General features: G+C 42.3%; 1 protein-coding gene across 1 annotated transcript in view; it reads right to left on the bottom strand.

Annotated features, from left to right (window-relative positions):
• CTNNBL1 (catenin beta like 1) overlaps positions 1–19952 on the bottom strand; it is a 169766-nt gene that overhangs the window by 132915 nt on the left and 16899 nt on the right. The window contains exons 3-4 of the mRNA XM_007934654.2: positions 16102–16241; positions 5253–5350 (exon numbers count right to left, since the gene is read on the bottom strand). Of these exons, the coding sequence (XP_007932845.1) occupies positions 5253–5350; positions 16102–16241 (238 nt within the window). The remainder of the gene's footprint in view (positions 1–5252; positions 5351–16101; positions 16242–19952) is intronic.

Genomic DNA, 19952 nt, shown 5'->3' with positions numbered 1-19952 from the left:
TCTGGGAATCTAACTTCTAACAGGCAGCCTTTCTAAGCTTGCAAAGTATGAAACTCTGTGTTTACCTGGGTCAAATACAATTTTATCTGATTGCAGGAGGGCTAAACACGTCAAAATACAGTTAGCTCAGAAAACCTTTGGAAAAATATTTGCTATGCATAGCTCTGTATGTTGCCCGGTAAGAAGCACAAATTAACATTCTAATTCTAGCCTACTTCCTCCAGCCCCCTGGGTCTACCACCTTCATGCCTATTTGTTGGGGCCTATGGGGGAGCTCTGGTAGCATAGTGCCTAAGGCACTTGACTGCTAACCAGGAGGCTGGAGGTTCAAACCCACCAGCCACTCCTCGGAAGGAAGGTTGGGCAATCCTACTTCCGTAGTGATAACTGCCTCGGAAACTCAAGGAGGGGTCGCTAGGAGTCGGGGCTGACTCGATGGCAAATAACAACAACAACAAATGGGGAGGTCTGGTAGCATAGTGGCTAAAAGCACTTGACTGCTCACCAGAAGGCTGGCGGTTCAAACCCACCAGCCACTCCTTGGAAGGAAGGTTGGGCAATCCTACTTCCGTAGTGATACTGCCTCGGAAACCCAAGGAGGGGTCGCTATGAGTCGGGGCCGACTCGACGGCACATAACAACAACAACAACATGACTAAGTCTGATACTAAAAACAAATCTTGCTTAGGGATTAAAGCACCAGTCAGAAAAAGCAACCCTGGCCTTAACCAAAGAGGACTGATACAAGAAAAAAGGAGGAAGGGGAAAAAAAAAAAAAAACCAGACAAGGGGGCTTGATTCTTTTTATCTGTACAATCTGCCAATAAACTTTCTCAGGAGTTAGTTTTTCTACTTAGTAGGAGTTGCTGAAATTCCATAGTAAAAAACCCTACCTCATTGAATCTTGATCAATCAATTTGTAGGCTACCTATGATAGTGTGGTCATTAATGTAAAACATAGCCTTGCAATCTATCTAATCATTAAGAGAGCAATTTTGAAAGCTGGTATCAACCTGGATATCTAATAAAAGTGACACACTTAATATGGCTTCTCTTCCAGCTTCCCACATCTCACCAAGCAGAATCAACATCCTTCTAGCTGCTCAAGCCATAAACTTGGAGTCTTCTTGATTCTTTTCTTTCCTTTACTCCAAGATCCAAACACTCAACAAGTCCCTCCCCTCTCCCTCCAAAGCATATCTCAAAAATCCACCTCCTCTGTCCATTTCCACACCATTGCTCTAGTCCAGGCCAAAATCACTTCCACCCTGATGCCTACAATAATAATAATAATAAAAAGCCTCCTAACTTGTCCTCCTGCTTCTACTCTTGCCCCACTATCCCATTATCCACTCAGCTGCCAGAGTGGTCTTTTAAAAACGTTAGATCAGATCATGTTACTACTCCCCTCCCTTGCTTACAATTGTTCAATTACTCCCCTTCACACTGGGAATTCCACCCAAATTTCTTACCAAGGCCTATACAGCTCAGTGTGAACTGGCCCTACTATCCCATTCCTCCTCACCACAGCAGAACTCTGTGGTCAAACTCAACCCAATCCACTGCCAACCAGTCGATTCTGACTCATGGAGACCCTTTAGGGCAGAGCAGAACTGCCTCAGAGGGTACCCAAGGCTGGAAATGTTTATGGACGCAGACTGCTTCAAAAACTAAACTCCCATCCTCCCACGTTTCATTTAAGTATGCACCCTTTGAAGTAGTTGATTCATGTTGTATACAATACTCAAAAACCATTTATTAAACTAATTGTTCACAGACATCTCACTGTGTGGCAAATGATATATAATTTTAACTGGACATTTACAAAGGCTTTATAATACCTTTATAACAATAATGGCCAACATTTGTTGGGTGTTTACTGTGTCAGGCACTGTTCTAAAGACTTATTCAAGTATCTTCTTTTTTCACTTGAGCCCTGTGTAATAGACACTATTGTTATTCCCATTCTTCAGAAGAAGAAACAAAGAGGTTAGGTAACTTTCCCAAGGACACAGAGTTGGTCTCACAAGTACTAGGATGAACTTGGGAACAAGTACCAGGGAACACACATTCCACTGAGGTGATGAGCCTGCAAAAGGCGGGCGGGGGGGCGGGGGGGAGGCAGAAAACCTTATAAGAGAGAAGACAGGTCTGAGTTAGGCTTTAAAGGGTAAGTAGGAGTATTTCATCCACAAGCCACCTCATGGAAGAAATATGAGGCAGTTTGCTTCCATAAAGATTTACAGCCTTGGAAAACCAACAGGGGTCGCTATGAGTCAGAAGTGACTCAATGGCAGTGAGTCTGAGTTTGGAGAAATATTCCAGGCAGCCCACGAAAAGCAAGGCATGCCAAGCCGAAGGCAGAGTGTGAGCAAAGGCGTGGAACTACTAAGCACATGACAAATTTTGGGAACAGCATGTAGAAAAATGACTGCAATCTGATCACTATTCCCAGGGAGTCCAAAGTCTTCTTCAGAGAGCTGTGCCAGAGAATTGCCATCAAAGCAATATACCCTCGCATTCACTGCTCTCAGAAAAGATTCTATTTTCCAGGTTACCAAATCAACTTGTTACAAAGCATGAACATTTACCTTCTGCATAAGTAACAGCAGTGGCAATGAACCAAATTTTAAAACCCCAAAGATCCCTGAGAATGCCAGGAAAGCACTCTCTCCCCACAAATGTACTCTTCTATTGCTTAGGACTTCCAACTGGGAAAAAGACCAAGGCAATAACTGCAAACTGCACACCACATAAATTCTGCTACATGCCCTCTAGCCTCTGCTCAAGCAATTCCAGGCCTCTGATATTGGCCCCAAATTAAAACTACAAAGAAAACCCAGCCCTTGTAATATTGAGAATACTTATCAAATTCCTTCCTGAATGCAGCACAGGGTAGTAAAAAAGAAATAGAAGACCACCCATCTTCTCTGACCTCTGATAATTACTGATGGCTTCTGACTGGTTGCAGACAAGCAAATGACAGATTAGAAGCCAGAAATGTTCAATTGTTTGTGATCCATACCAGCCCCACCAGTGCAAAGCTATGAGTCAAAATCTTAAAATAGTAATATTAGCACTAAAACAATCAAAAAACCCTGTCTATCAACCACCAAATGGCTCCCCAGACTGAGGACAATTTTTTTCCAAACGAACAATAAAATCTGCAAGATGCAGCTTTTGTTGGTGGGCTTGGCAACATGGAAAACACAAAAGAGACTTTTGCGTGAACTGCTGTTTCTGGGTACGTTTTACAAGCAGCAGCCAGGCTAGCTGTGCCTCTCTCTGTCTCCTCTATTCACACTGGCAAAGGCTGGTAATTAAAATCAGCCCAGGGACCAGGCAGGAAGCTTCATTCAGGGCCACTGTAATTAACCTCTGGAAGGTAAGACTGCACAAATGACACTGTGGGGACACAGGGAAGGAGGAAGTGCCACAGCCTGCCTTCAGATGCTCCTCAAAACAGAACACCCCAACATCATCCTTTTCTTTCTGCACAGTTGTTCAAAGGAAATACAAAGGTCCAGAATTCTATAAAAAGTGGCAGTTTTCTTTCTAGCTTGAAAGAAAAAAGGCCATAGAAATTTTCATCATACTCAGTCATAAATGGCCCTATTGGACTCCAGCCTCATGCTCCGTAAGAGACAGTTCTTCACGTCCAGTGGGTTCATAACCCTTCATTCACACCAAATGTCAGCAGCCAGCAAGCCACACAGGGACTCTCCAGTATCAAGAACCTTTACAGCGAAAGGGTGAGGTGGGGGCAGGCAGTGTGGCGTGGGGTCTCATCCTTCAACGGGTCCCATCGATTCTGATTCAGAAGGTCTCGGATGGGGCCAGAAAACAGCCTAATGAGCACCACAGGTGCTTCCATTACACACGGCTGCAGCAATCTTTGATAAATTCTGCAAACCGCATCAAAACCAGGGCTCACTAACATTCTTACCAGAGAGAAAAGACAGGATGAAGGGAAAGGGGGAGTGGAAGGGAGCAGAGAAAGGAAAGGGAATTAGCAGAGCCTCGAGGAAGAAGACAGTTTGGTGGATAGACAGACATCCACAGGATGTGTCAGGGACTAGACCCACTTCTGCCATTGGCCAGCTGTGGTGCCCTGGGTAGGGCTTCACCTCTCTGATCACCACGAGAGAGGGAATCTGGTGTGGTAGGAACAGGAGTATGGTTCGGATCAGTACATGTAGGCTCTAATCTCCACTATTAGAAGGACTGACTGACTGACCCGGCGGAAGGCTTAATTTCTGCATCTGGGCTTCCTCACATGTAAAGCTAGGAGATTAGACTAGATCTGGCCTGGCCTGCAAGCTTTACGTCACATACTGTCTCCTTCTGATTGGCTGCTACCTGGTACAGTAACTGAGGAGGATTCTGAGGCCCTGCCTATCCTCCACAAACGAAATCAACTGGCCCTGTCTTCTATAGGCAAGGGATGCAACTCTGGCCTAGATGAGCTATAACGTTAATTCCCACTTTCAATGTTCTCCAATTCCTCTCTGATTACAAATCTGTAAGATAAGCAATAATACCACCTGTCCTCCCTAACCCTTGGGATTATAAAGTCCAGAAGAGAACATGCACATTTGTGAAAGCTCTCTGCATAAAGGTTAGTGGTGATACACTGGAGGGTAGGGGATAGAAAGAACAGGAACAGAGGCAAAGAAACACAGGTTCAAGTTCCTGCTGTGTGAGCATGAGTGAGTTGTTTTACCTTCTAAGCTTTAGAGCGGGAGCTCTGGTAGCGTAGTACCTAAGGCACTTGCCTGCTAACCACAAGGCTGTTGGTTCAAACCCATCAGCCACTCCTCAGGAGGAAGGTTGGGCAATCTACTTCCATAGTGATACTGCCTCAGAAACCCAATGAGGGGGTCGCTATGAGTCGGGGCTGACTTGACGGCACATAACAACAACAACAAGCTTCAGAGCTGTAAATGGGGAATGAAACCTATAATACTCCTCACCTGGGAGGATGTGGCAAAGATTAAACAGCAGGAAAAGAATGAGAAAAGCATTGCCCACAACAGATAATTAATAAATGGTAGGCCTTTACAATCCCTCACCCAAAAGAATCCCAAAAATAAAGTAGCCTGTACTTCTGCTTTTGAACTCCCATCATTCAGTGCTGCTCACTGATCATCTCTTGCCACTTATCTCTACCTGATGCTACTCTCATAGCTGGCCCTAAGACTATGGTGGTTACAAGGCCAACAATTAAACAAACCTAAAAAAACTCAACTTACCAGGGCATCGATGAGCACTTCTGCTCCTTCCTCACTCTCATGGAGGGTGTCTATATCTGTTAATTCCTGAAGCAAGTCAACCACTGCTATGGACACATGTGAAAAATGTTAAGGATATCACATACATGCTGAAACCCCACGGACACTTTTGAAATCTTTGGTTCCCTTTCGTTTCCTCATCAATTGCTCCATCATCATTTATCTTTCAATAAACTCTGGTTTATTATCATCTCTTCAGCAGGGCTCTACCCACAGTGGGTGTTCAATAAACGTCTTTTTCTTCATGCTGCCTTCCTGGCAACTTATTCTATAGGCTCAGTCCATTTTCAAAAAGTACAAAACTTCAGATAGATCACTAAGGAGGTCTCTTTTCTAGTGAGAAATAGGCCAACACACCTAACCTTATCTCATAACTTAAATTCTTGAAACCCAGTATAATCTTAACCCAGCAAGACTCCAGCCATGAGATGACTGGCATTCACACAGAAGTCTTCAGAGGTCAAAGCCTGATAACACAGGTTCAAAATGTAGAGGGGAGGACATACAGTGGACAAGCACCAGCCCCACCAACCTCCTTCTCCTCAAATACCATACTGCTTTGGACACAAAAGAAGAACAAAGGGAATTAAACATGAGGAAAACAGGAGGAGGAAAGCAAAAAAGGAAGGAAATGGGAAGGAGAGAAAAAAGGAGCTATGTTTGGAAATTAGAAGGCAGAACTAAATTTGTAAACAGCTTCCCTTCACTCATGACAGAAATACACACAGACCCCCTGCTCGGTCAGCCAACTGGCATTTACTGAGTGCTTATGAGGAATAAAGTACTGTGTGGGTGACAAGGCAAATCCAGTCTTCATTCTGGGCCTCAGTTTCCTCACCTAGAAAATGAGGATGCTGGGCATGATAATCGAATACATAAAAAGTTATACATCGTTGGTAATAACAATGTGTGACAAATGAGGAATGCAGATACTGTGAACTGCAGACATGAAAAAGGAGCAATCAAAGCAAGCTGGGAAATCAGGAATGACCCACCCGAAGAAGACTGGTCAGAAAAGGAGTAACTAAAAAGATGAGAGCAGGTAGGCTAGAAAGCAAAACCACAGGACTAACGGCAGAGAGAAGGGAATGCCTGTATGAAGAAGGGGGAGGTGGGCAGGAGTGTGGCTGAGGGAAGGAGAGGGAAAGGACAAAGAAAATCACACCTATGTGAAGAAAATCACCAGTTTTAAAGAAAAACCTAACAGCTATGGACAGGATGCACTAAAGCCTGGTAAGTGTTTGGAGGGGGGGGGGACAGGTAGCAGGCAGCATGTGTGGATAGTTGGGGCAGGGGGTGGGAGCCAGGCCTGAAGGCAGGAAGACCCATTCCAAAGCCATTACATACTCTAGAGTCCAGACATGAGACACAAGGACTAGATATGGGACAATTTCTCTAGAACTAGAAACAAAAGAATAAAAAGAAAGATGCAGGATACATTAACAAGAATGAGGGCAGATTTGCTAACTACCCTGATGGAGTAATGCCCAAGGGCCTCTGACTGCCAACCCACCAGCTAATCCTGGGAAGGTCTACTTCCATAGTGATACTGCCTCGGAAACCCAAGGAGGGGTCGCTATGAATCAGAGCTGACTTGATGGCACTGCATGAGAAGTGACTTCATGAGTATCTTTTGTGGAAAGAAAACTTATTTGAAGGTTCACGTTACTGTAACTGACCAGCTGTGTATCATGAGACAAACTATGCTTTCTGTGTCTTGTTTTTTTCACTCTTAAAGATGGTACTTACTGAAAACGTGGGAATGTTGTAAAACTGAAGGTGTACAAAGACCTTTGTCTTTGGACAAAACTCCTTCATGCTTCTAGTTTCTATCTACAATGTAACCAGAAAGCTACTGACACAGAAGGTCATGTGCCACACTTGACATATCCAAAACTAAAATACCTAAGTTGTTTTAATCAATTAAAAAAAAGTTAACAAACTAACTCGCAGAAACCCTAGAGTACCCCTAACTAAAGGCTGTAATAGTCGCCATCCTAACAGCCACCATCTAAAAAACTGTTATGCCAGGTGCTATTGTACTGAATTCCCACAGCAGCATTATATCGCAGGGGTGACCCCTATTTTACAGATAGGAAAGCTAAAGCTCAGGGTGGCTAAGTTACTTACCTAAAGGTCAGTTCATTTATCAGTAATTTGTGGTGAAAACAAGTGACAGCTCTTTTCTCTGTGATTACAACAGGGTCAATCCAAGCTAATGGTTTAGGTCCATTTGATTCCAAAAACAGTACTTTTGCCATCACGCTTCATACTGATGCAAGAGGGATATACACTAGATTTAAATAAGTCTGCAGTGAAGTAAATCCTAGCTACTGACCTTGTTGGTATCACACAGAAACTAACTGTCATTTATTTCCATCATAAGTTACTAAAGATCCCAGGAAGAACCAAATGCCAACATCTTCATCTAAGAAACTCTCATGTTTATTCTCTTAAAAAGTTCTTGTTAGGAGATATAAAACTATCATTACCCATTCACATGCATGGTAACATTACACACACGCACACACACACGGATTTTGCATAGTGAGGTCTCTAAAGGGCAAGGACCAGAATCCAAGCATGCAATAAGTACCATTACACCCCTTGTACAGCACCATGCGTGACTAAGTGCTTATAACCTAGTATGTGATGATTATTAATTAAACAGTACCCTCAAGAGATAGGGTGGACGTCAACGGATGAATGGATAAATAAAATGTGGTACAGACATACAATGGAATACTATTCAGCCTTAAAGAGGAATGAAGTTCGGATACACTCTGTAACACGGATAAACCTTGAACACATTATGTTGAGTGAAATAAATCAGGCACAAGAGGGCAAATACTGTATGACTCCACTTATATGAAATATCTAAATTAGAGGAAAGTTTATTACAGTTACCAAGGACTAGGGGAGAAGGGGCTTGAGAGTTATTACTTTTAAGGGCTACAGAGCTTCTAGTTTAGGTGATGGACAACGTTTGGAAATAGGGGTGATGGCTGTACAACGTGGCAAATATAATTAATGTCACTAAACTGTACACGCTGAAATGCCAATTTTCTGTACACGTTTTACCACAGTGAAAGAAAAGAACAAAAGAACGAGAGAGACAGGCAGGTTAGGTCTGCCTGAAAGAACAAAAGATGAAGAGTCAGAGCAAGCTTGGAGGCAACGGCCATGTTATATTCATCTGAGAACCTTCTCCACACATTTCAGTGAGCTCAACTAGCCCCAAACTACGACTAGCCAAGTAATCCTGTGCAAGCCCCTTTAATTCCTTTCAGCTCAGTTTTCTCATCTCCAAAATGGTATTTGCCTAGCCTATCTCAGAGTACCTATAAGGAACAAATGAGGTCATGTGCACCAAGGGCCAAGCAAATCAAAGTACTCAGAAAACAGGAAAGCACCATAATAAAGATTCTTATTCAAGTCTTCTCACTGAATGGCCAAAGCCCTCACAATGGTTTCATTTTTCCTGAAACCTCTAAAATCTAAGATTCAAGCTAACAACAGCATGGTCCTCTTTTTCTGGGTCACATTGGGTTGGAAGATCTAATTTTCAGAGATGCTGTAGACACTGAGATTGATCAAATCTTTTTTCGGTCTCTAAGGTCTAGTGGGCCAGGTATCATATTTTTCTTTGATTAGTACTAGATCACGCTCACAAATGTGTCACATTAAACCTAGGAATTTAAAAAAATAATAATAATTTTGACAATGGTGGTGATTTTACACAGGAACAGGATAAATGTCTAAGTTTAACCAAGAAAGGTAGTTTCTTATAATATTTCAGTAGTTATTTCCTTACCTACTTTCCTGCCTCAGTTGAAAAGTCAAAAAAGAAATCAGGTACCTACTGGGTCTGATAACACCTCATCAGTCCTACTAACTGATTTTATATAAATTCACAACTTTCATAAAACAGCATTTCAGCAAGACAATAAGGGGTCCATAATTATAATTAATGATCAACTCCCAGGTAACATGATATGACCCAGAAGACAGAAGGAGCTTGAAGACCAGAAAGAGGAACAAGAACTGAAACTAAAAACAGACAAATTCTCAATCTTGATGAGGAAAGTCAGCACGGTCTGCCACCATCCAGTATTTCTGCACAACCAGACTATGGGCATGGGTGATAGGTTTTTCCACTGTAGTTACAATTTCATTTCACAAGGTAAAAGGCTCTCCTGTCCAAGTTTAATAGGAAAACAGAGAGCCTGTCTCTCCGCGAATTACTAAAACACAGTTTTTGATAGCCTATTTTGTCATGTTGAGTAGAAAGGCCACCCTACTCACTCCCTCTATACCTGTCCACCACTGGGGCAATAGCCAGTATAATAACAGATAAAGTAGAAAAGGCCAGCTGAGCACAAAACGGTTCATAACACAATGGCTCTAGGCAAAAAAGGGGTGTTTCCTTCTATTTTTTGGCTCTAGAAATATTTCTTGATTCCAACTTCAGAGTCTTGGTACAGAAACTGAGTATTAATCTCATTAATCGCCAATGGGGTATATCCACAAGGAAAAAGTTATTAAAAAAAAAAAGATACAGAGGAGAAAGGAGTAAGTTGTATTAAGCAGATGGCTTTTTAAAAGGTAATTTCCAAAAGGCTTCCTTAAGAAAGAAGAATCAGTACAGACTAACTATGTCACTGATTTAACAAAATAAATGTGTGGGTTTTTTTTTTTTTGCTTTTACTTCTATTGTAGGAGCTCTGGTAGCATAGTGCCTAAGACACTTGACTGCTAACCAGAAGGCTGGCGGTTCAAACCCACGAGCCACTCCTCAGGAGAAAGGTTAGGCAATCTACTTCCGTAGTGATACTGCCTTGGCAACCCAAGGAGTCGCTATGAGTCAGGGCTGACTTGACGGCACATAACAACAACAACAACAACTTCTATCGTTGTTAGGTGCCGTCACGTTGCTTCCAACTCATAGCAACCCTATGTGCAACGGAATGAAACTTTGCCCAATCCTGCACCACCCTCACAATCCCTGTCTTGTTGGAGCCTGCTGTTGCAGCCACTGTGCCAATCCATCCAGCTGAGGGTCCTCCTCTTTTTCGCTGACCCTCTACTTTACCAAGCATGATCTTTCTCCAGGGAATGGTCTCTCCTGGTAACACGTCCAAAGCACTTAAGACCAATTCTCACCATCCTCTCTTTAAGGAGCCTCTTTTCTTAAGACTAGGAAAAGGATTAGATACAGCTCAATTAATATAGATGAATTTCAAAACACAGACAACATGGCCTCTTCCTCCTTTGTACACAGCTGGCACAAAGCTACTTAGAAGGAACCTGGACGCTTAATTTCATTCCAGTCCTAGATCAAACCAATATGAGGGAGAAAATGCATTCATTCTGCATTTGTTAAGTACCTACTAAATGCTAGTGGGCACAATCATGCTGCTGGGGAAACGCCCAAAGCTGGCTACAACCACCCTGCCCTTCCAGGAAAACAATGCATCAAAAACCCACAAACAACATCAAAAGTTACATTAAGAGATCCATTTCCAAAATTGCCATTTTGACTTTTTGTCTAATGTGCCTTTCTTCAGAGCATATTTAACTGGCTCAAAAATAGGGACTGCTTTTCAATACATCTTTTGAGAGAAGTTAAAACTAGAGATGAGAAAATGTAGAAGAAATTCTTTTAAATGTAATTTTGACTCTGGAAGTATCAAGACAAGAATAGCTCCCAGCAAAACAATGGCTCCAGATCTGTGAGTCTTGCTAGACAGTGCTTGCTGTGGGAAGCACTGGAGCAAATACCAACTCCTTCCCAGCCCAATTAGAAGCAAGCCCCTTAGGAGCCTCCAACCCTTCCCAGGCCTACACTTGCTCATTAACACTGGGTCTGTAGCACAAGGCACCCTCGACTGCTGTACACACCCTCTGGGACAATACGGTATGTCTCAGTCAGTCTGTTCCACTTTGGCAGCCTCCGACCCAAACTGCTCAAGTTCAATTGATCCCCGCTGGTCTGAAAACACTCAGTCTGCTCCTTATTTTCCAAGTTCCTACAGTAATCCTTTACAAAAATCAAAAACACTGCAAGAGTTCCAGCTTTCTAGAGCCTGAGAAAACTAAGCACTAATTTAGAGGAGAATAATGCTAACACTCCTTAAAACTATTCCAGACAAAATGTGTCCCATCAGCACCAATATAACCAACAACATAATTTCTCTCTTCCTGCACATAAGTCTGCAGCCCACTGTACTGATGCCTGAAGTTAACATTACCATGAAACCTCACTTTTCTAAATCACTAAGGGGTGGAGAGAAAGCACACTTTTAACAAAATGAGTTGACAGGACTCACTATTTTTTATTAAAGAACAAGGCACTAAGCTGGGAAGCAGTTTTGATTTTTCAAAAAAAAATAAAGTCATGTATCTGATATACTGGCAAGTTTGTAGTGAATGCATGAGCAACTGGCAAAAGTGCGTCATAAGTTTCCAACATATGGGAAATGACATTTCCATTGCCAATGTGGGGACCATGAAAATAAATATGAAACGCACTCATCTCCATATCAATCAAAGGCTTACCCATCCTTCTAGTACCCAATTCCTTGATCACTCTCAAGCCAGAGATAACCCACATCTTCTCCAATGGCATTTCATGAGTGGAAAAATCCAAGAGCACTGACCACACACACATTGGGGGTAGTAATCTAAGTGTTCTTGCTCTCAACTGGAGTTACTATTTCTGGTTTCCCCAATAACACCTAGCATAGCTAACTATACAAAGGATCCAAAAAACCCCAAATGTACTGCCATTGAGTCAATTCTGACTCATCACAACCCCTTTTGGGTTCCTGAGGTGGTAAATCTTTATGGAAGTAGAGTGCCCAGTCTGCCCTCCAGAGTGGCTGGTGGGTTTGAACCGCCAACCTTCTAGTAAGCAGTCAAATGGCTTAGGCACTATGCCACCAGAGCTCCATACAAAGGAAGTACCCAGTAAATGCCAGAGATCTACCAAAATGACTTTAGAAAGGACTCTACTGACTTGGCATTCAAACCGAGAACATGGCAAATGACTTACAGAAACAGGTTACGTGTGGATTTGGTGCTGCGGAAGGAGTGATCAGGGGGGTTTTATCATCTCCTTGTTTTATTCCTCCCGTTCTTTGGGCAAACTGAGTAAATTTCACTTAAACCAGACCACAAAAACTGTTTAGCAATACTTTACGAAAATATCTTTAAACGTACCTTTGGTTTTATTTTTCTATAAACAAAGCAAAAAAAAAAAAAAGGTTCATGAAGAGAGGCTCTAAATATGTTAAAATGGTTTGCTTTAAAGGAAAAATTGCTGAAAAAAGCATTATTTTTGAAAGGCAATAGCTGTTAGATTCCATCTCACGGCTCCTCCTGATGCACTGAGAGTAATAGCAGGGAGGTGTGTGCCCTTACCCCTGTGTCCTCCCCGGAGGTGCTCTTCACAGACCAGAAGTCGGCTCTGCTCTGCTCTGCAGCCAACCGACGGCTGTGCTCCAGCCTCTCACGGGGGGAGCTGAGGCCCAGGAGCGCTGACAAGCCCTCACCAGCAGCAGTGATGCAGAGCGCCAGAATAAACTCAGAGGCAGCTTCTCACGGTTGAAAGGACCAGGCACAAGCTGTTTTCTCACATCCTCTGCCTCTTAAGGTTACAGCAGACCAGCCTCTGATCCAATTAAAATCCCTACAGTTTATGTTTTCTCAGAGAAGGACAAAGCAAAGATGACCTGTGCTTGCTGAGAACATAACCAGCCATGTATGGTCGTGGCTGATAAATGAAGAGTTAAAAAAGATTAAAAATGTAAGTCATGACTGCCATGAAATTGTTTACTCATGGTAAGGTGTTTCGGGCAGTTACAGATGTACAACAGTAAACTGTTAACAACCGTTTCCTGAAGAAAAATTTCCATTATAGATCACAGATAAGACAAAAAGCAGAGTGCAACGTCACGAGGAGCTCATCATTACCACCGAGAGAGGATGTGTTAGACGCACGTCAAGAGGGCCCACCCTCTCTGGAAACCACTTTCAAGAAAAATTATACTTTGAGGAGCATGACATTTACTCTAATTGCTGCATCTAATTAAAATTAAGGTAATTAAAAAAAATTTCAAATGTGCTTTAAATTTGACGTAGGGAGTAATTAAAAATCCGATTTAAAAAAATATCATTAGGGCAGTTGGGTGAAGGTTGGTGTACAAGAGGGGAAAAAAAACAGTTTTGCTCTCAGCAAACAGGAGGGAAATGGCAGTCTGTCAGAGTTATTACAGGGGGACTTGGTTTTTTTTCCTTTTTAAAGAGCAGAACTTAACAACTTTGAACATCTGTGCCCTTGCCTTCTCCAAGTGTGCCCATGTCGAACAGCATTTCTTGTGTCAGTCTTCTCCCCAGCAGGAACCAGGCTGGTGAATCAGCAAAATGTCAGTGTCTTCGGAAAGCTGCTACTATTATTTTGAGTTAGCAGTGGTAGAAGAAAGAATGAGTGCTATGTGTCCAGAAATAAATGAGGTAATTTCTGTACTGATACACAGGGTAACAAGTAACTATGTAACTCTGTCAGGGACATAGTCAATTCCAAAGGGATAGGCTCTTTACAGCTCAAGGTATACTAGAAAGAACACCAGACTGGAAATTAGAAGACTGGAGTGCTGGTCTCAACCTTGCCATCAGGTAGCTGTTCAATATCGCAGACTCATCAATCAATCAGTAAGGTTCTGGGCTAAGTCATCTCAGAAGTCTTTTCAGATTCTGAAAAATCTACCACTCTGTACCCACCAACCACTGCCGTCAAGTTGATTCCAACTCATAGCGTCCCTATAGGACAGAGTAAAACTGCCACCATAGGGATTCCAAGGCTGTAATATTTACCGGAGCAGACCATCACATCTTTCTCGCACAGAGTGGCTGATGAGTTCAAATTGCTGACCTTTCGGTAGGCAGCCAAGTACTTTAACCACTCAAAACATGAACTGAAATGTGAAATTACAACTTAGAACTTCTAGTCAATAAACCCTTGAAGGTCAGTACCTTGAATAGAGCCAGTTACATGGCAGATACCCAACATATATTTACTGACTGATGATGCTTGAGGACTCAGACCAGCCTTGGGTTCCTCTGGGCCTAGCATAGTGCCTGGCACATAATAAGCACTCAAAGAGGGTCTGCTGAATGAATTCATGACAGCTTGTACCAAACTCATTCAGAAATAGAAGCTAGAGTTCTACTACAACCCAGAACCCCAAGTGAACTCTAGAGAACACGGCCATCAATCTGGGCACTTGCAGAGCAATTCTTAATAATTCTAACATTCTAACATTACGTGAAGTATCAGAAACATCTAAAGATCACTCTTCAAGAAAGCCTACATTAAAATTATTCACTGATTTATTTCTGTGAGAATTATCAGGCAGGAAAGAACCTAGTCAGACATGCTCTCAGGAGAGAGATTACCAGAAAGATGAAAATAACATGAAGCAACAGCAGATTCTCCATGAATATCACTCAAGCAGACTAACTACATTTGTCTCTTACCTCTGGAAATCTGGATTCAAAGAAAACAACTATTGGAAGAGCATTTGGTTTAAGGAACATAACCTAGTCCACCAAATCAAAACTAACCTCACTGCCATCAAGTTGATTCCAACTCACAGTGACCTCTGTTGTGTTTCCAAGGTAGCACACTGCCCATCTTTTTTCCATGGAGCAGCTGGGAGGTTAAACCACTGATCTTTTGGTTAACAAGCAAATGCCTTAACCACCATGCCACTAGAGCTCTTTAACCTAGTCCACAGGCACATCAGAAAGCTTTTACATGAAAAGCTGCTGCACATCTGATAGCAGAGACAACATATGAAGTGGTTTTGCCAGTCATGATTCAGATTTAGTTACAATTAACATTTACCAGCTGCCTACTATGTGTCAGTACCTAAATGATCCCCTTCAATCTCCTCAATACTGAAAGGCAAAGGTCACCACTCCACTTTTGCAGATGAGAATACCAAGGCCTAGAGAGGCATTAAATTTCACATAAAAAATGAAGCTGGAAAACAAATGTAGGTTCCCTGTTTAAGTCTAATGCTCATTCAACAAGTATCAAATGCTATTCTGCACCCAGGCTTTTTTAAGGAATTGGGAACATGTTCATAGCTGTCAAGTCAACTCCAACTCATAGTGACCCTACAGGACAGAGAAGAACTGCCCCATAGGGCTTCCAATGCTATATATCTTTCCAGAAGCACACTGCCACATTTTTCTCCTGCAGAGCTGCTAGTGGGTTTGAACTGTTGACCTTTGGGTTAGTAATTGAGGACTTAACCATTGTGCCCACCAGGGATCCTACTGGGAACACAGCAGAGGACAGAACATATAAAAATCCCTGTCCTCCTGGAACATCCTAATGTGCTTTCCACCACAGTTCACTGCTTCCACTAGGCTACCTTTTAACAGAACGAGATCTAGATCAACAGATTCAAGTCCTGTCTGGCCTTGCCTCTGTAATGGGCCCCCAACCAGATCTTGAAAACGAATGCTGTTAACGTGTGAACAGATTCATCAGGATGCGTTCTAATACTAATAAGAGCAAATAGGACAATTAAGGATTGCCCACGATTTATTAATAGATAAAACCAGGTTTTCAAATGAGTGAAGAGCAAGCAGCATGTGTTTCAGGATGGGAGATAATTAGAATGGAAATAGAACAGCAGACGTGAGAGCACACATCAGCAGAGACAGACAGGAGATGAGAGTACACAGCACTTCCTCCAGCGTGGCAGCCTCCCTACTGAGGACCGACCTCAAAGGATATCTGTATTATCGTGTCCAAGCAACCCAAGGAGAGACTGCACAGCATTCAGCTCCACCAGAAGGTGGTACAGGTCTGGCATGGTGGCCACCACGTGCATCTCCTGAATGATGTCATTCAGGTCCAGCTCGGATTCCATGAACCTAGGAGGGGAAAACAAGACAGCGTCACTGAAAGGAATGGGGCACTATCAGCACTGGGGAGCACACCAGCAACACAGTGCAGACCAAGGGACAATCTGTCAAAATGTCTACAACAGACCAACCAAGAAGTACACTCATCCAAACATCATATTGTCACACAATTTCCTTGAGAAATCGATTTCCCCATTACAAAAATCAATCTTAGATTCAGATCTCATTACAGGGTTCCCCCTATTCTTGCACAAGTCACAAGCTGCCTTTGAGAGGCGCCTGAAGCATTCTGCAGCATTAAATGATCTGCCCACCAGTCTAGTGGATCAGCTACTATTACCCTGTGGTATAGCAATTCACTCTGTTGTCCACTACAGAGTTACCCTGCTAATCTAAAATGGGTTTCTCTTTCTCCCCACTTCAGACCAAGGGCCAATTATTCCCTTTCTCCCCAAGGAAAACACTGAGATTCTTCCGTCCTTCCTAAATACTCTTCCCTTCCTCACTTCCCCTCCCGTGAGATGATTAAGAGATAAGTCCCAAAGTAAAGCAAACCTAGATTCTGGCATTCCATAACCACCACCAAGTCTTATATAGCATGATACCTCACTCACATTTCCATACTTGGAGCTTCCAAAAAACCTACACTCAGGCATCTGGCATTCCATAATCACCACCAAGTCTTATACAGCATAATACCTCACTCACATTTCCATACTTGGAGCTTCCAAAAAACCTACACTCAGGCACTAAGAACAGAACTGCTGTGTATTCACCTTGGCATGCCCTCCCCCGACTCAATAATGTCTGACATAAAAGAAATGCCAACTAAGCTTTTGATGAACAAGACAGGGAAGTTTGTTCTGAGAAGGAAATGAGCTAATTCATGTAAAGCAATTGAAGGGTACCTGATTGAGTAACTGAAACAAAGTAGAGGTTAAACAGACTCTGGAGCCAGACTGCATGGTTTTAACCCCAGCTTAGCTATCTACTTAACCTCTCCATGCCTCAGTTTCCTCATCTGTTAAGGAGGATAATAACGTTATTGATCTTATTGGTAAAGAGTAAATGAGTAAATATGCAGAAGGCACTCAGAACAATGCCTAGCACATAAAAAGCACAATATAAGTATTTGCTCTTATTATTACTACTACTACTATTGTTGTTATTATTACATGTCTATCATCCTTTCAAGAATATAAATTTAAAGACAGGAACTAAATCTTTGTCTCTAGATAGCCACAGATTGCTGCCTAATTGAATTGAGGTGCTGAAGAGAAGGAACTTAAGCAGGGACTCTTGAAGTCGTGTAGGACACATCAACTTCCAGATCCTAAGGGGCTGGACAGATAAAACCTCCCCAAAAGGCTAGATTCTGTAAGGAATAAAATTTGGAGACTGTAAGTCCTTAAAACATGCCTATTTCAGTGCAGTGAATTATTTGGTATGGCTTTTCTAGCCATAGTCTTTGTAACTCCCACTGGATTACTGGGTTGAACCATGCAAATAAGGTGTGTAGAATGCTGGTGTTGAGATTGGTTAGCTTTGTCACTCTACCAGGCTTAAAATGAGCTTTCCTAGAGATAGAGGGCGGATCTCACTACCATCAAGAGAGAAGAGTTGGAAGTGAAACAGACTGCATCCTTGGACCCGAGATCCCTGGCAGAGACACCCAGCAGAGAGACGGTCACAGTGGAACCACAAGGCACGAGACAAAGTGGTGGGCTTACCTGGCCCACAGAGCAAGAAAGCTGAGTACCCTCAAGCAGAAGGTTTGCTAACAGAGTGGGGTACACCTATGTGTACCTATCGGCAGAGCTAAAAGAGCTTTGTAACACTTGCCCAAGCAGGGCAGAAGCCAGGCCAAGAAGCCAAGGGTCAGAGAGGCATGCTTGAGGACATAGCAGAGGGGAGATGGTCCTGACGGAAGAATTGTATCCTGAGCTAGTTCCTGAACCTGAATTATATGGCCTGTTACTTCCCTAATAAACCCCATAATCATGAGTATTGTCTGTGAGTTCTATTTGGCCATTGCAACAAATTACTGAACCTAGCAGAGAAGTAGTGAATGCCATGAGAGGGATAGTTGGTATCAGAACTGTAAAAGGCTGGAGGGTGATGGCATGTCTGGCCTCATAGGAATAAGCCTTGGGGTACTGATGGTGACTCTGTCTCCTCTTGTGAAATTAGAGAAGGTCAGAAGATGCCATCTCCCTGGCCTTTATGCACTATATTTTAGACAATATCCCTTTCTACTGTTTTTCCCCATTACTATATTTAATCTCAACATCTCTATTATTTTTTATGCTCATAAAATACTTTTTTAAGACAACTTAGAAAATAAAGACAATTCCTCAAAAAAGCAAACAGACATCATCCACAATCCTATTAGCCAGAAATAATCATTTTTAACATTTTGGTATGTTTAAGTCATTTTGTCAACTCATAGACTTCTTTCCCCCAAAAGTAAGCCTATATAGTATGTATGTGTGTGTGTATATATATATATATTATGTATGTGTGTGTATATATATGTGTGTGTGAGTGTGTGTGTGTGTATACACACATATATATAGTTCGAGACCCAGCTGTTGTTGTTGTTAACATAAATGAGCAATTTCCCTTATCATTACATATTCTTTTACAATAGGAAAAGCCAATGCCTGACTTACTGGCTGTCAGTCCTTCTCCTCTCATGGCAAAACCCCTCACTAAGTACAACTGAGTAGAGCACTCGACCCTGTTGAGCCAGACATGGCTTCAGAATCTTTCTCAACATAGTGTATCGGGAAGACACTACCAATCAATCAGTGAGTGGGTGTGGGAGATCCAGCCTATCTGCAATCCCTATTCTAAATCATAAATTTTAAATATCTACATAGTATCCCCTTGTATAGAGGTAGCATAATTTACCTAACCAAACCTCCTCTGTCAGACATTCAGATGTTTTCCACTTTTCCCCTATAACAAATGACACGAAGATGTACACACCTATATTATTGTGTTAGATAAATTCCCAGGAAGGATAGTGCCAAGTCAAACAGTATGTACACCTTAACAGATTTGGACATACTTGGTCAGAAAGGTACCAACAAAATAAAAAGTGCCTATTTCCTCTCATTCTCTTCACAGATAATATTATTTAAAATTTCTTCCAACTTAAGACGAGAACCATAACTTACTTTTTATTTTGCATTTCTGATACTTAAAAAAAAAAAAAACCTCATGCTGTTGAGTCAATGAGTCATAGCGACCCCTCCTTGGGTTTCCGAGGCAGCATGTCTACGGAAGTAGATTCTCCAGTTGTCCTTCTAAGGAGTGGCTGGTGGGTTTGAACTGCCAGCCTTCTGGTTAGCAGCCAAATGCCTTAGGCACTACACCACCAGAGTTCCCTTCTGATACTTCCCAAAACCAAAACCAAACTCACTGCTGTCAAGTTGGTCCCGACTCATAATGACCCCTCCTTGGGTTTCCAAGGTGGTATCACTATGAAAGTATATTGCCCAATCCATTCCAAGGAGTGCTTCTGGTGAGCAGCCAAAGCCTTAGGCACTATGCCACCAGAGCTCCTACTTAAAGTATTTTCAATGTTTACCAACTATTTGCGCTTCTTTGTCCATTTTTGTATCAGGTTGTTCACATTATTTATTGATTTATAAGCATTCTATATATGAATGAAATTAACCTCTGTCATATGTTACAAAAATTAACCAGAGAAAA

Source organism: Orycteropus afer, unplaced genomic scaffold (assembly GCF_000298275.1).
Source record: "Orycteropus afer afer isolate SDZICR_OR568_19922 unplaced genomic scaffold, OryAfe1.0 scaffold00020, whole genome shotgun sequence".
Lineage (NCBI taxonomy): Eukaryota > Metazoa > Chordata > Mammalia > Tubulidentata > Orycteropodidae > Orycteropus > Orycteropus afer.
This window is presented reverse-complemented; position numbering and strand designations above follow the sequence as displayed.